A 15008-nucleotide genomic window follows, 5' to 3' on the forward strand; every position below is an offset into this window, starting at 1 on the left:
ACGTGTGTGTGTATGTGACCAAGCTTCCTCGGACCGACCATCAGAAACCACCGAAAAATGCTGCATAAGATTGAAAATAGAATCATTTATTGCATCACCAGTGAAATGCAGCACATTAAATCAGCAATGCTACTGTTAAAACTTGTTTTTTTAAATTCTGACAGGGTTGGGTGGATGATTCAATGTGTGTCAAATAAGCATGTTTTTTTCTTTCCATTTTATAGACTTTAGAATAGGGCTGGGCAAACTAGTCAGGGGGGGTGGGGTGATTTATTGGCTAAGATTAGATAACTTTATTCAGCCCGTATTTGGGAAATGTCGTTGTCACAGTAGCAAGAGGGTGAGGATGCAGAAATAAGAAAGTAATAAGAGCACCTATGAATATATCTAGTGTTTATAATGGCAAAGCCTTGATGTGAAACCAATTGTGACTGCATGCTGACATTTGTTATGAAGTATGACTTGGATATAGAAGCAGACGTTTGATTTGAAATCATGCAATCTATTGTCATTTCAAAAAAACACATCATATACAAAAATAAAGCCTTGTAACGATTCTTCTAAAATTAAAATCTCCGGTTAAAATATGTCACGGTCTTCCAAGTGCAGCTATTTTTTGTGGGCGCTGGCGGTACCGATGACACAATTGTTGACCTGCGAGGAGACAGATGACAAATGTCACAATTGGCCTCTTTCCGTCGTCACCAATGGCTTCAGCGAGAGGAAGCAGCGGCGGCGCCGGCGGCCCACGGGGGCAAACTCACCTTGCTGGCGAACCTCAACGAATTGAGACTTTCGCCAAAGCTGTCCGGCTCGGGCGCAATGTTGATGAACATCAGACTGTACAAGCAGAAAGGGGAGGTGCCACGTCGGAATTCAAAATAACCACGAGTGGGGAACTTGTGCCATTGGATAACTTGATTGATCCGGTCCCGTTTACTCACGTTTTGCTGTTCCCGCCCAGGCAAGGCTGCAGCATGTGGGTGAGCTTGGAGTTCCTGTAAGGAATGTGGCTTTCCTGAAACAACAACAACGTCAAGTACTTGAATACATCTACTGGATGGATAACCCTTAAACTTAGTAAAAAAAGGGACTCTGTGGAAATGAGTGTCACGACTGACCTTGGCGGCCAAGGCGGTGATCACAATGCCGAGGTTGGTCAAAGAGCCGTTGATGGCGGTCATCTCTTTGAAGCGCTCACCCTGAGCTTGACTCTTCACCATGCGCTCGCTTCCGGCCAGGTCCACCAGGCACAGCGTGGCTGCAAGACATTCAAAATGGAAACCCACCGCGAGCATTCCCAGACGAGATGGCCACGCCTCGCACGGCCTCCATGGCTGCTCCTCCCGCTCTTGTCCGCATTCCGCCGCGGAACTCACAACTGCATTTGAGATCCCTTCCGGCGTTGGTCCCGTCGATGTTCAACTGGAAGACGCAGTGCGAGCGGGACGAGCGCTCGTTCTGGGAGGTCTGGGCCGTGGCACGGTTCTGATTGGCCAAGGCGATCAAGCGGAGGACCTGATGGGGTCAAAAAAGGAAAGTGCGTTAGGTCGACCACTGAAGCGGATTAAACCCCCCCCCCCCCCCCCACCCAGACGGTACGTGGGGTACCTGGTCCTCGGCGGTGACCTTCTGGTAGGTGAGGTTGGTGACACAAAGCCTGTTGTTGGTGGACACGCGTATTTCGTGTTCGGGTCGGCCGCTGGCCTTGCCCTTGTAGAGCAGGTCGCGAAGGCACTCGTTGTAAATTTCCACAAAGCTGGCCGTGAAGGAGAACTGCCAAAACAAGGTTTGCGTCGGCCAAAGAGAAGATGACGTGGCGAAAGCCAGCGACCCAGCGCCCCAGCGACCCACCCACCTCCCAGCCTTGCGCCGCCAGCTTCTGGGCGGCTCTGAAAATCTGCTCCACGGCTCTGGGAATGACACCCCGGAGCTGTGCGTCCCCGCCCACGGCTCCCTCCATGGTGTGGGTTTTGCCGCTGCCCGTCTGTCCGTAGGCGAAGCAGCATACATTGTAGCCATCCAGCGCCGACTGCACCAGCAGCGACATTTCTTCAAATACCTGTTGGCCAGGAAACGGCAAGGGTTGCGACGGACGTGGACGCACGCCGGCCGGAGCATCGGCGCGCCTACTTTTACGTACCTCCTCCTGGCTGGCGGCGGGGCCAAAAATGTGATCAAAGGTGAAGCTGTAGTTTTTCTGAGTGTCGGCACTTTTCCCAGTGTGAGACTCCTGCGTTTTGGCCAGCTTGATGGACTTTTTGTCTTCGGCGGGCAGCTGCACGTGCTCGCCCAGACCGCCACCCACCAGGGGGCGCACCCGACAAAAGACACGGATGTTTCCCTTCAGCTCCTGGATGGTGTTGTGGAGCTGTCGGCGCTCCATCTCCGCCGAGTGGAGCTCTTCCTCCTGCCGCCAGGCTTTTTCCTTCAGGGACGCCAGCTCCTCGTTGGCTGCTCGCAGGCTGGAATCTTGCAGCGACACCTTTGTCTGCGGGGGAAGGAGGAGGTCAAAACAAAACTATGGCTCAACTCCTCATTCACCAAACACTCGCTATTTTTCCCCAACGGCGGAACCTACCCTGAGGGCCTGAAGCTCCACCCCCTGACTGTCGCACAACGTTCCCAACACCCGGTGTTTTTCTTCCAGGTCTTTCTTCTCCCGGGAGACATTGGCCAACTCTGCCTTGACATTGGCCAACTCTCCCCTGACGCCGGCCAAGTCTTCCTGGACGCCGGCGAGGACCTCCAGCCTTTCCTGGTACCCGCTGAAACGGAAGAAAGGAAAGAGGCGCGACGTCACCTCCACCTCAGCCGGGAGAGGGGAAAAAGTTTCCGTGGCCGGCGAGTCGGCACCGTATTTCCAACTCCATCTTGGACGCCCTGGATTGGAAATCGGCAACGGAGCTCTTGAGGACGTCTCTTTCCAGGTCGGCGCTTTTCATCTTGCTCTGATAGTTCTGGAGCTTCCCTTTCATGTCGCTAACTTTCCCCCTCATGTCCCACGGCTGCCTGCGCGTGGGTGCGCCGCTGCTCCCTAAATGGCATCGTGGGGGTCAGAAGTGGACAGTCTGAAAAGGCTGGGCAAAAAAGTTACCTTTACCCGCTCTGGAGTCCGCGGCGGCCGCCGTTCTTTTGTCTCCTTTTGCCGCCGTGGATGCGGCGGGGGCTTTGGAGACACCTGACGGAATGGACAAAACGTCAATGGCGGCTCCACGCCGGTCACGGGCGCCGAGGAAGCCGGCCGGCCTCGTCTCACCTCTGGAAGGGACGGTGGTCACCGTCGCAGCGTAGCCAACTCTCGTCGACCTAGCTGTTCATCGAACAAGGTGGCAACAGTATAAACTCAGTATACTTGTACTGGAAATGTTTTTTCCATTGACATGACTTCAAATCAAGATAATCCGTTTGTGACTTACAAATTGGTGCCCTGGTTGCTGCAACAGGTGGCCGCCCAGTGCCCACTACCGTGGCACAAGATGGCTTTTTGATGACGTCATGGCGAGCTTTTTTCTACGTGGATTAAAAAAAATCAAACATGGCTGGAGACAGCTGTGGCAAAACACAGTACTGTAATAGTTTCATGAAAATAACATTGACCACCTACAATTGTGTTGCGTTTGGGTGTCTCTGTTGCGCTCGTAAATGTGAATATGCCGTGTTTGGTCTGAATAAGAGTCCATTTTATATCGTTAACGTGTTGGGTCTGAATATATATCGTTCAACTCTCCCACTTCAAATGGATTAGACGTCTAGCACCGCCAACGACAGATAATTAGTACTCGGTGGTATTTCATGGTGCCATGTTGGGCTTCATACTAACATGGCACCAAGTCCGTTTAAGTAGATACTCTTCTGTACGTGTTCTAGGAATATCACGTCGACGAATGCTGAATATAGTCACTTTTCTGGTCCCAGAAATACAAAAAAAGCAAAGCTCTTTTACCTGAACGGGCTGCAGGTCGGGAGTGTTCTCAACGTTCACGAGCACCCTTTTCGCAATGACCGGTAGGCGAGACATAATTCCTTGTTAAACCTGAAAAAGGACAAACAAATTCAGGCCAAGGGTCGTCGCTTACAGATTTGACACTTAAATTACGCGTCTAAAATCGGTTAAGAATATTAGTCCCGCGAATAGCAATGCGTACCTTAAAGACGAGACGAGAGTCCCAACCTATTTACTCGAGTCGTCGTCGAAGGCGTTTAAAGTTTGAACTGCAACGGTTGTGCTGGCGCCTCAATTGGGTTGTTCTGATTGGCTGAGCTGGCGTAATACCGCCTATGAATACGCTTTTGTGTGTGCTTGTTTTGGTTCCAGATAAAAAACGGGCGGGCGGACTTCAACTTTTGCCACATTCAAACAAACGCGTCATTTTTTAATGTTGTTTTTCTTTACTAATAACACAAATGTAACTTATTACTCTAGCGCGTTACTTGAGTCAACCAATAGTCGACTTAAATAAGAAAAGACGTCAAAAGTTTTAAATGTTCGTCTACCAGCAAGCACTGCTCAGCTTCTTCGTGATGAGTTCAAGTCAGCTTGGAAACAAAAGATGAAAACAAAGCTTCAAATGAATTGAAATATGTATGAAGTTTATTTCCGCAACCAGTCTAAAATGGAGTTGAGACCGAGAAAAACAGATAGCAAATCGTCTTTACTGTCATTTCATTTCGTCCAATATCAATTTATGTTGATCCTTCCAGTCCAAACTGTTTGAGTGAATATCACTGATACAAATGACTATTTTTTTTAGGGGGGTGGGCTCCAAAGTTCCCAGGAGTTACAATTGTTTCCTTTGAAAACATTTTTCACAGAACATACAGGACATGCTTCCCTTTTACACAATTCTTATGTACAGCATACTGCCCTAATATAATGCCTTTAAATTGATAATAGTAGTGTGGCTAACATTTGTGATACAATTGTAACAAAAGTAGTTATAATATGCATGAAGAAGCCTTTTTTTTCTTAATTGACAAATTATAACAGTACCTTTCAGCCAATGTGTCATACGATCACATCCGCCCGGCAACTGGCTGCCAAAATAACACGACGGTTGTTCCATAACAAAGACAAACAAACAATGTTCTCCCTTCACATTCACTCTCTTTCTCTCTCTCTCTCTGACCTTCCTCTACTGGTAGAAAAATATGGACATATTAAAAAAAAGTACAGCCGACAAACGTAGAATGTGGAGTAGAAGCTTCATCAAGTGCTTCGTTCGTGAGCCTCACGTGCTTTAGTGCATTGGAGAATTGCCCGGGTGCCATGCCAGGGTACGGGCGCAATCTTTCAAATGAAAAAATCCCCCGCCAGGACCGGGACTCCACGGCACCTTCCCCGTTTTACCTCCTTAAATGACAACGGCGGTGCAAAGTTCTTTTAACCGTGTCGTCCCGGCGTTAAAGCTTCTTCCCAATTTGCCAGAACACGGCGGGCACGTCTCCGAGTTTGGGAAATCCCTTTGAGAGCCGCGCCCGTGGAAACGTCCCCTTGGGAGAATGTTCCGGAAGAGTTTTTCTCCTCGTCCTCGTCGTCGTCGTGGTTATTATTTTACAATAGTGAGCAGTCCGTGTGGCCGTCTACGAGTTCATGTGCTCCACCTGGATGGCCGACGTGGAGACGGTGAGGCAGAGGTCTTTGTGCTCCGCCGCCGCGCCGCCTTTGTACTGGATCTGGCCGGACGCCACCGTCTTGTACTGGTGGAGATCGAAGGGGCAGGGGAGGACCCCCTCGCCGGGTCGCTGGTAGCCACCGTCGGGGTTCTGCCCGCCCCCGCCGCGGCCGCCGTCGGCCTGGCCTTGGAGCGAAGCCCCCCGACCCCGGCCCCTGCCGCGCCCGCGACCGCGACCCCGTCCGCCCGAGCCCGGGCCTTGCGCCCGCTCGTCCGCCGTCATGGCGTCGGGGTTGTGTTTCCTCATGTGTTTCATCAGGTACGTCTCCTAGGGGGCAAGGGGGGAGGGAGTGAGTGAGCCGGAAGGCCAGATGGGGGGGCTTTTGGCGGGGCCTTCTTACCGAGGTGTAGGATCGGTTGCAGAGGCCGCAGGAGAAGAGCTTGGCGTGCTTGACCGTGTGCGTGGACAGGTGCACCTCCAGGCTGGCCGCGTCCGTGTAGCCGCGGTTGCAATTGTGGCACTTGAACGGCTTGTCCTTGTTGTGCTGACGCCGGTGAGACTGACGCCCAAAAAAAAAAGGAAAGGAAACACTTGGACGTGCTCCAACGGAAGGAAGACTCGGAGGCTTTTTTCTTTTCCCTTCCGTGGGAACACGCGCTACCTGAAGGTTTGACAGTTGAGTGAAAGCTTTTTCGCAGCCGGGATGGCTACACTTGTACGGTCGGTCGCCCGTGTGAATCCTGGGAGAGACGGCAGACACACAAAAAGAGGAAAAACAAGAAAATACACACCGCAATCCTGTACAGACAACTGGCTCCCCTCCCCCCGCCGACACCCCCGTCCGGTCCGGTTGGGCTACCGCGTGTGCTGCTGAAGGTGGCTGAGCTGCCTGAAGGTTTTCTGGCAGTAGCTGCAGCTGTAGGGCTTGGCCCCGCTGTGGATGCGGATGTGCTGCGACAGGTAGCTGGAGTTGGCGAACGACTTGGAGCAGTGGGGACACTTGTGGGGCTTGGCCTCCGTGTGGTTGCTGGGGGGCCGCCGTGGTCAGCGAGGGGGGACGGAGCGAGCGAGAGACGCATGGCGGGACCCACAGAACGATGTGGAAGCAGACAGACAGAGAGAAAGAGAGAGGGAGAGAGATCTTTAGGCTAAAGCATGAGCAAACTTCACAGTGAACTCAAGAGCAAATCATGCGTTCAAGTGATGCTTTGTGCTCTTTTGCGCCGCGTCCGACTTGGGAAAGCTCGCAAGTGCCACAGAAGCAAGCACAGTCACGCTTCTCTCGCATTCTCATGCTCTCTCGCTCTCCGTTTGTCCGTCTGTCTGTCTGTCTGTCTTTCCTTAAGCCCACCCTAGTGGCCGAGTTGGGTCACTACACTACAACGTTTTTTAAAAAAAGGATTTAATAGGCAGCTTGTGCTCGAACCCCTTTTAGACCTAGTCACCAAATCCCATTGTGCAAAAAAAAAAAAGCCATAACAGATTATGGGATGGGGACGTGGCTATTAAAGAGCGACGGTGGTTCATTTGCGTTAGCCGTGACCACGCCCTCAAGTCGGAGAAAGAATTGACATTTCTACTTTCCTCCAGAAGTTGACGCAAGGAAAGCGGCAAAAAAATCCCCGTCGGCGGTGTCGGCCCGGCGCATTACCGTGTGTGCTGCTGCAGGTGGCTGAGCTGCCTGAAGGCTTTCTGGCAGTAGCTGCAACTGTAAGGCTTGGCCCCGCTATGGATGCGGATGTGCTGCGACAGGTAGCTGGAGTTGGCGAAGGACTTGGAGCAGTGCGGACACTTGTGGGGCTTGGCCTCCGTGTGCGACTTGGCGTGGATCTGCATGTCCGACTTGCTCAGGAAGGTCACGGCGCACATCCGACACCTCGGGGGGGGGGGGGGAGCCAAAGGCCGCCGTTCACAAACGTTGCCCGCGCCGGCGCCACGTTCGCCGCCCTCCCACCTGTACGACTTGGGCCCGTCTTTGCCGGAGTGCTCGTCCTCGTCGTTGGACAGGTCGTAGGGATCGGCCGAATGGTGCTGGAGACGGAAAAAGAAGAGAAAAAAAAGGTATAAACACAAGAAAATCCCTCCATTAGCGCAAATTGGCCATTTTTTTTCCCTACCTGCCCGGCCGTGGCAGCCAGATGCGCCAGAATCAACGCATCGCTTCCCGGCGGAAGGACGCTGGTGGCCCTGTTCAGGGCCTGCTTGCTCTTCCTGCCCCGCTTGCCCGGGGTGGACACCACCACGCCGGCGTGGCCACCGGCGTGGCCACCCCCCGACACCTGGCTCTTCTTTTCTGCAAAGACAAAGCCGTCGTCGTCGACTGACCTACGGACGTACGGACGGAGGGACGGCTCGGTCACGCCAGTTCACCTGCATTTAAGGGATGCAGCGCCGACACGATCATGCTGGCGGCAGAGTGGTGCCCGGCGGCAAAGGACTGGGTGGACGCCGTGGGGAGCAGCGTTCCTTGCGGCGTGGTGATGACCAGGCCCGCTGAAAGAGACGAGGCGCTTCAAATAAGCCAAAGTGGACGGCGCCAAAAGGGACCGGAGCGCCCACTCGCCTGCCGTCATGATCCCCGTGGTAGGAACCACGGTGACGTTCTGCGACGTGTGCGACGCGTGCGACGAGTGCGAGGGGTGCGCGTGTCCGCCCGCCGAGCCCATGGAGGCGCTTCCCGCTCCTCCCGCCGAGGCGGCGCCTTCCTGTTTGGTGACCGCCCTCAGGCCGGGACCCGCCTCCGCCGAGGTCAGCACGGCCGTGTGGTAGTGCGAGCCGGCGGAGGACGCCGCCGCCGCCGAATGCGGGAAGGCCACGCCGCCGGGCTTCTCGCCGCCGTGCTGCTCCTTGCTTTTGTTCAGGAACATGGCGCTCTCGATCTGCCGGGGATGGGAGGGGGGAGGGGGGGGGGGGTATGTGGGGGGTTCGGGCAAAAAAAGAAAAAGTAAAAAAAACAGGAGGAAGGTGCACGGGAGAGAAAAAGACAAGCAATCAATTCCAAGGCATCCGGATGCAAAAAGAAAGAAGAAAGCGGGAGGACAGACGAGAAGAGGCTTGCAAAATTACCAGAATTTACAAAGTCAATATATATGTCATTTCAATCTATCTTGTAGGAAGCTGAAAGGCCAGATTTTCCACCAAATTCCCTCCTGTCATTCCCACGGAATGTTTCCAATTTGGACCGCCGCCCCCCCCCCAAAAAATTCCCCACTTTCCTATCCGTGAAAATGGAGCCCAAGTTTTCCGGCCCTTTGCGACCCGAGAGGGGAGCCACGGTGTGGCCGGCGGATCCACGGGCGACGTCGGGACACGGAAAAAAAAACAACAACAACCAGAAAAAAAAGAAAAAAAAACATGCCACCACACCATATGTGCATTCAACAATAAATGAGTCTCTACCTGTCCTTGTACAGTGGGGATGGGAGACCAAAAGTAGGACGAGTTGAAATGGGATTCGTCCATTATTTCTGCAATTGAAAAGCAGCACACTTAGAAAACACCCATGGACGAGCCGTACCCTCTTCCTGGTTTTGGAAGAAAAGGGGGTCCACGCGGGCCCACAATCGGGACCACAATCGGGACCACAATTTGGAGCGCAAGTTGCCTGGCCAGAGCCACACGGGAATTACAGTCAAGTCCCAGTTGCATCGCCCTGCTCAAGGGAAGCAGCTATTTGGATCAATATTGATTTTCTGTGTTTGTCTTTTTTCTGTTTGTTAAAAAAAGGGACGAAAATAACTGTGTTTGGATGTCCGCTCAAGAGACACTTGCATTTACTTCAACAGATTTGATATCCATCTATTGTTGTCATATTACACACCTGATACTATTCTCAGCCCCAAACATTCATTTCTTACACGAAACAATCCATTTTGGTCTTATCATCATAACATAATAATGGCATGAAAGTGAATGTCAACATGGAGAACAACAATAAAGTTGATGTTAGTACAGTAGTTATAACTCAATTATTGATACAGACAGGGGTACCTGAAAATAGTATTAGTTACAATTTGACCTATTAAACTTCATTCTTTAAGATTGCCATCTGTGTTTTTTGGTGTAATATGTATGAATTGTTGACACTTGAAAAATATTGTTTATATTGGTCTGCTGTCATTTCATTTACAGTCAACGCGTCCAATGAAGAATATTAGCCTTTTAATTTTAATGACACATGCCAGGCCACGAGCTCCACTCACTTAGAAGTGACATGTTGCAATTAGTTATGTTTTTTTGAACGAGCATTTGACATATCGTCTGCGAACTTTAAAAAAAAAAGTCACGGGGCTTACTTGTCAATACAACACATGCGGTGCGATGCTAAGCTAAGCTAGAGGGGCTAACTTGCCTCCATTAATTTTCTCCTTTTGTTCGCTAAAGCTACGCGGAGGCCGCAGCATTTGTGTGCTTAGCTGGCTAAACACAAACACGCTGACTGGTTGGCTCACTCCGTCATACGCCGGGCATTGCGTCGAATCAACACAAAAAAAACGAGTGGAAAAAAATGTGTCCTATTTAAAAAAAAAAAAAAAGAAAAAAAAGAGGCAGGGTGGAAAAAAAAGAAAACATCGACCGCCGTCGTCGCCTCGCCAGGGAGACGAAAGCTTCAATGCAGACTTCCGGCCAATGAGACGACGACGGCGCTCCAAGACCGTCGGTTATAAGCGACAAATAACTCCAGAGGTAGTTACCGGTGGAAGCGACTGGCCTTCGGCTCCGGCGGGAGCTTCCACGGGCCGGGGCAGTTGGGAAAGTTAGTCCAAATCCGTCTCTCTTGCCCTGTGATATTCCCTTTTTTTCCCCCTTCGATTTTTTTTTCCACCCTCTAGCGGCCCGTCAGTGTCAAGTCGCTCGGTTAGTACGGTGTAACGTGCGTATTTCCGCTGAGTTCTTTCAAAGCAAACCGAGTCCAAATCTTTAAAAATAAAACAGGGGTGAATAGATCCACTTGTTGCTCTTTCATATAACGCAGTTAGACTAATATTTGCCAAAAGATAAGGTGCTGACGAGCAATTAACATTAACAGTGCGTTCATCGGGCATTTGGAACCTTATTTTGAAGATAGGGAAAATAACTTGGATACAGATGTGACTGTAATTCCAACGTTAAGTGTGCACCTTTCGTTTTTTTTTAATTAAAATGTTATAGATTACAAAACGGCTTTATATACATACAAATATTCACACACATATGCATACATATACACACACACATAAAAAAGAATGGGTCATATTAACATAACACCCAGAAATAATGCATAAGATAAACAATGGTCAAAAGGGGCAATTTTATTTTATCATTTGAAAAAAAGTGGTGGTAAAAAGAGACAAGCCTAGCAAAACCTATTTCACACAAATACATCCACTTTTTGTAGCTAAATTGAAAGGTGGATTTAGTTTCCCCAAAACGTCCATCCCTTTTGGGGCATTTTTTTTTTTCAGTGACAATCAGACTGTAAAGAAAACAACAAGAAAAAAAACGCCCATTTTGCATGATACTCAAACGGGCACATGGTGAAAAAGTCAAACCAAAAAGACCCTAATGAGCACTTTTAAGTATAAAAATGGAAAGAGACTGGGCATCCTGAGCAGATTGGACAGCAAAAGAAGAAGAAAAGAAAACAAGAGACAAAGGAGATTCCGTCAGGCTCAGTCCGAGTCAGACAGTTCGATGATTTCCTCGGGGTCGCACTGGGTGGCCACGTTTACCTGGCGAAACCAAAAGGGGAGTTGGTACAAAACGGGCGGCGCCCCCTTCCCCCCCTCCCAGATGACCCGCCTCTTACTTTCTTCCTTTTGGTGGCCGGCGATTGCGAGCTGCCGACCAGCTGGCAGTCCAGGTCGTCGCTCGGCGGTGGCGGCGGCGAGGCGCAGATGACGCCCATGTCCAGGGACACGTCCACGTCACTGCGGGGTTTGCCGGAAAAACAGGTTGACCGAGCGGAAGGAAGGCCGAAAAGGCCGAAAAGGCCGAAAAGGCCAAAATGACCGAGGCTCGCTCACCTGTTGTGGCTGCGATGGTGAATGGCGCCCAAGTCCAGCCTTTTCCTCTTGACTCTCCTGCCGATTGCCTTGTCGGACGGCGAACGGTGAGGCGTGCAGGTTCCGTTGGTGATGGGCGAGTGGCAGATCATCTCCAACACGCCACTTTCTGGGGCGTCCGTGCCGTTACTGGCGAAGGTGGGGGAGATGTCCGGGGGCCGCACTTGACTCAACCTGATTCAAAAACAAAATCAAACACACGTAAAGCTATCCTCGTCTTGGACGTCATCCGGTTAACATCTGAAGATGGAAGCCACGCCCCACCCGTGACTGGCGGCCGGCTCCTCCGAGGCGACGGCGCCCTCGTCGGGCGAGGGCACCCGGAGCTGCGTGGGCTCCGACGGGCCGGGGCTGTCGCCGTCGGACGCCACGTCCGAGAGCGGCGCCGCGTACGGCGAGGCGTGGGCTTTCTTCTCGAGGCCGTTTTGCGACGCCGGCTGCTCCCCGGCCGCGAGGGGGCCCGATTCCTCGGCCCGGTCGCTGTCTTCCTCGTCGTCGTCGTCTGATCCGGCAGAAAGGGACTTTAGGGCGGGGGTGTCCTAAAGACGCCCCGCGGGTTCTGACCTGGTCCGGCCTGCCGGCTGCTGGCTTGGATCTCTTCCTCGATGTTGGTTTCCGAGGACGTGCTTTCGTCGTCGTCGTCCTCCTCCTCTTCTTCTTCTTCCTCCTCCACCTCCTCGCCCTTCTCCCGCAACGTAGAGAAACAAAAAGTGAGGCGACTTCCCACGCTACGCGAGGCCCCTCCACCCCCCGTTTTATCCTCGGCACCTCTTTGGCTTGCCGCTTGGACCGCTCTTTGTGTTCCACGTCCTCCTGTTGGTTGGCGTATTTGTTGATAACATCCTCCAAGCGGCTGGCGCCCAGATCTCGGTTTTCTTTCAACTTCCGGAGGAGCGTGGGGTTTTTCAACGCCGGGTCGTTCTCTACGGAGGGAGGGAACGGAGGCGGCGTCGGAGGACGCCGAGAGGACGACGGAGACGACGGCGAGACACGTGGCTCACCTGGCTTGTACTCGCTGGTGAGTTGGCAGCCAAAGTCGTAGAGCAGGTCGTGGTAGCGCCTCTGCTGGATTTTGGTGCCCGTGTCGGTGAAGGCCTTGCGGGCGATCTGATCCAGCTGCGTGGCGCTCAGACGCAGGTGGTGTCGATCGCTGGCCAGCTGGACCTGCTGGAGGATGTCCTGGTAGTCGGGCGGGTTCATGCAGACGTCGGGCCTGTTGATGAAGCGTTGGATCTGCCAGCGGGACAAACAAAAATCAAATCAAAACACTGGCATTGCTTGCTCGGTCCTATCCGCCGCGCCACGGCCGTCGGGCTCACCTTACGGCCTATCTCCGGATAGCTGGCGTCGGCGTAGAGGATTTTGCGCTCCAGGATTCGGCCCGTCATGGGCGTGCACTTCTTCAACTCGCACAGCTTCTTGTAGATCATCATCATCTGGGCAGAGGAGCGGGTTGAGGCGGTCGGAAGTGGCCGGCGCCGGCCGACGGTGGACGCTCGCACCTTGCGTTTCAGCTTGTGCTCCTGAATGTGCAAGGAGTCCTCGGCGTCCAGGTCCTCCAACGAGAGCTCGGCGCGCTGCAGGCGAGCGATCTCGTCGGCGTACACCTTGAGGAGGTTCTCCAGATAGGCGATCTGGTGGGAGCGCCAACCCACATTTAGAGACGTCTCTGGAAATGGCGCACGCCCCACGCGCACGCTCACCTGTTTTCTGGAAGCCCTACTGGCCCTTTTCTCCGCTTTCTCCCGGTCTTCGGCCAGAGCAGACGTGGAAGGCTTGACCTCCGCCCGGGCGCCCGTTTCTACCCGCCCGTTCTCATTTAAGGCGGACGGAGGAGCGTCGGACGCGGAGGGACCGGCTTCCGGCGAACCGGGCTTCTTGGACTTCTTTTTCGTCCTGTCTTTGTGCTGCCTGAGCACCATGCAGAGTTCGTAGATGTAGACAAACACCTTGGAACGTTTGGCCTCGGCGCGGCTCAGACATCGATCCAGGCTGTTGCGGAACTCCACGGACGACAAATATTTGGGGCAGGCTTTGGCGTGGTTGGTCTTCAGGAAGTCCAGCACCTCCGGGCAGTCCTCCGTCACGGCCGTGACTTGCTTGACAAACTTGGGCCAAGCGAGGAAACGGCGCCGTCAAAAAAAGAAAAGGGAAACGGAAGGGAACGCGCGACGAGACGTCACCTCTGAGAACAACTTGTCATTCTCCACTTGAAGGCTTTGCTTATTCTTGCCGCTCGAGGTAAAAGGCGTCTGGGAGGGGTGGGACGGCGACGGGGACGGCGAGGGGAACGGCGCTCGGTGAAGCGAAATCCTCCGGGCAGCTGGCGACGACTGGCGGACGTCGTCTTTCTCCGCCTTGACTGCCGAGGCGGCCGCCATTTTGGCAGGTTCTTCAAGAGGCAAGAAATAACAACAAAAATTAGGCATATGGAATAGTTTTGGTTTTTTTCTTCTTTAAGAAACAAAAGAACTACCTTGCCCGGAAGTAACTTTTTAAATGATTTATGTTTTTACTGGGAAAAAGGAGGCACTTTGTGAAATAGCACCAGACATTTCGTTAAACGCAGCTGTGTATAATGACAATAACGCCTTTTGATACATTGAAAAGTAGCTTTGTTGTCCTCCGAGCATTGTTACAAAAATTCAACATATGTGGGGCTCCTAGAATGTTACATTCGAGTGAAAATGGATAAAGTTCAACATTTCTTTACTCACTAGATGTCTCTAGAAGTCCACACGAAAGGTCATAGCGACGTTTTTGTTCAAGGCGCCGCCGCTACACGGAAATTTGAAATGCACATCAAAGAGTCGGTTAACCTCCAACATAAAGTATTTGTACACACGGCCAGGTCCAGCACACCAAGAAACAACACTTTGACACATACAAATAGTACCTGTGTGTTGGGACGAGATGTGGTTGAGGACACAGCATCGATTCCCTCTTGGCACTTTCCAAATAATGCTTCTTGTTAGCTTAAGTTAGCATTGGAGAGCTAGTTAAAAGACGGGATTTGGCGCTCAATTACATTTAGCCCAATTAAAAACATGTACATTCACAATTAATCTCCTCCAATGGAAAGTAAATCTTACGTATGATAGATCCCGTCCTCTTTTAAATATATATCCGGAAGAAAAGCAGTAAAATAGACTTAGGAATCCCGGAGTGCCGAATAAATGCGCCTCGAAACTAGCCAATGTCTTCAACTACAACTACAACGGCAGTGGGAGCATTGTAAAAGTGGAACACTAGCGCCCCTTCAGCAGCGGAAGGCAAAGAAGCGAACTATTTAGAAGAGATTGTTTTTTTTTCAATCACCGACAATGTCAGGAATTCATCGTTAAAAGT

General features: G+C 52.0%; 3 protein-coding genes across 8 annotated transcripts; all 3 read right to left on the minus strand.

Annotated features, from left to right (window-relative positions):
• Positions 1-103: 103 nt before the first annotated feature.
• Positions 104-4503, minus strand: kifc1 (kinesin family member C1). 2 transcript variants are annotated; one of them, XM_077743432.1, is made up of 15 exons: positions 4149-4503; positions 3947-4036; positions 3420-3513; positions 3260-3313; positions 3098-3181; positions 2857-3037; positions 2582-2768; positions 2144-2491; positions 1859-2062; positions 1612-1776; positions 1380-1518; positions 1122-1261; positions 945-1018; positions 765-840; positions 104-654 (listed from the first exon to the last, which is right to left on the minus strand). In XM_077743432.1, the coding sequence occupies exons 2-15, from the start codon at positions 4019-4021 to the stop codon at positions 610-612; spliced, it is 1866 nt and encodes a 621-aa protein (XP_077599558.1). In that variant the 5' UTR covers positions 4022-4036; positions 4149-4503; the 3' UTR covers positions 104-609. The 2 variants fall into 2 exon arrangements, with proteins under 2 accessions (XP_077599558.1, XP_077599560.1); XM_077743434.1 differs by having other exon boundaries at positions 105-654; positions 3104-3181; positions 4149-4499.
• A 69-nt stretch (positions 4504-4572) lies between these two features.
• On the minus strand, positions 4573-10465 carry znf384a (zinc finger protein 384 a). 2 transcript variants are annotated; one of them, XM_077743435.1, is made up of 11 exons: positions 10311-10465; positions 9016-9083; positions 8180-8495; positions 7987-8109; positions 7734-7909; positions 7571-7647; positions 7268-7492; positions 6476-6643; positions 6278-6356; positions 6017-6175; positions 4573-5943 (listed from the first exon to the last, which is right to left on the minus strand). In XM_077743435.1, exons 2-11 carry the CDS (start codon positions 9076-9078, stop codon positions 5584-5586), a joined length of 1746 nt encoding a protein of 581 aa, XP_077599561.1. In that variant the 5' UTR covers positions 9079-9083; positions 10311-10465; the 3' UTR covers positions 4573-5583. The 2 variants fall into 2 exon arrangements, with proteins under 2 accessions (XP_077599561.1, XP_077599562.1); XM_077743436.1 differs by lacking the exon at positions 6476-6643.
• Positions 10466-10884: 419 nt separating this feature from the next.
• On the minus strand, positions 10885-14911 carry daxx (death-domain associated protein). Of its 4 annotated transcripts, XM_077743137.1 has the most exons (14): positions 14753-14911; positions 14557-14655; positions 14378-14438; positions 13844-14052; positions 13364-13768; positions 13163-13294; positions 12980-13096; positions 12662-12893; positions 12429-12583; positions 12225-12342; positions 11925-12162; positions 11622-11834; positions 11405-11525; positions 10885-11327 (listed from the first exon to the last, which is right to left on the minus strand). In XM_077743137.1, exons 4-14 carry the CDS (start codon positions 14039-14041, stop codon positions 11268-11270), a joined length of 1989 nt encoding a protein of 662 aa, XP_077599263.1. In that variant the 5' UTR covers positions 14042-14052; positions 14378-14438; positions 14557-14655; positions 14753-14911; the 3' UTR covers positions 10885-11267. The 4 variants fall into 4 exon arrangements, with proteins under 4 accessions (XP_077599263.1, XP_077599266.1, XP_077599264.1 ...); XM_077743140.1 differs by lacking the exon at positions 14378-14438; XM_077743138.1 differs by having other exon boundaries at positions 14557-14890.
• Between the last annotated feature and the right edge of the window lie 97 nt (positions 14912-15008).

This window comes from Stigmatopora nigra, chromosome 21 (genome assembly GCF_051989575.1).
Source record: "Stigmatopora nigra isolate UIUO_SnigA chromosome 21, RoL_Snig_1.1, whole genome shotgun sequence".
Lineage (NCBI taxonomy): Eukaryota > Metazoa > Chordata > Actinopteri > Syngnathiformes > Syngnathidae > Stigmatopora > Stigmatopora nigra.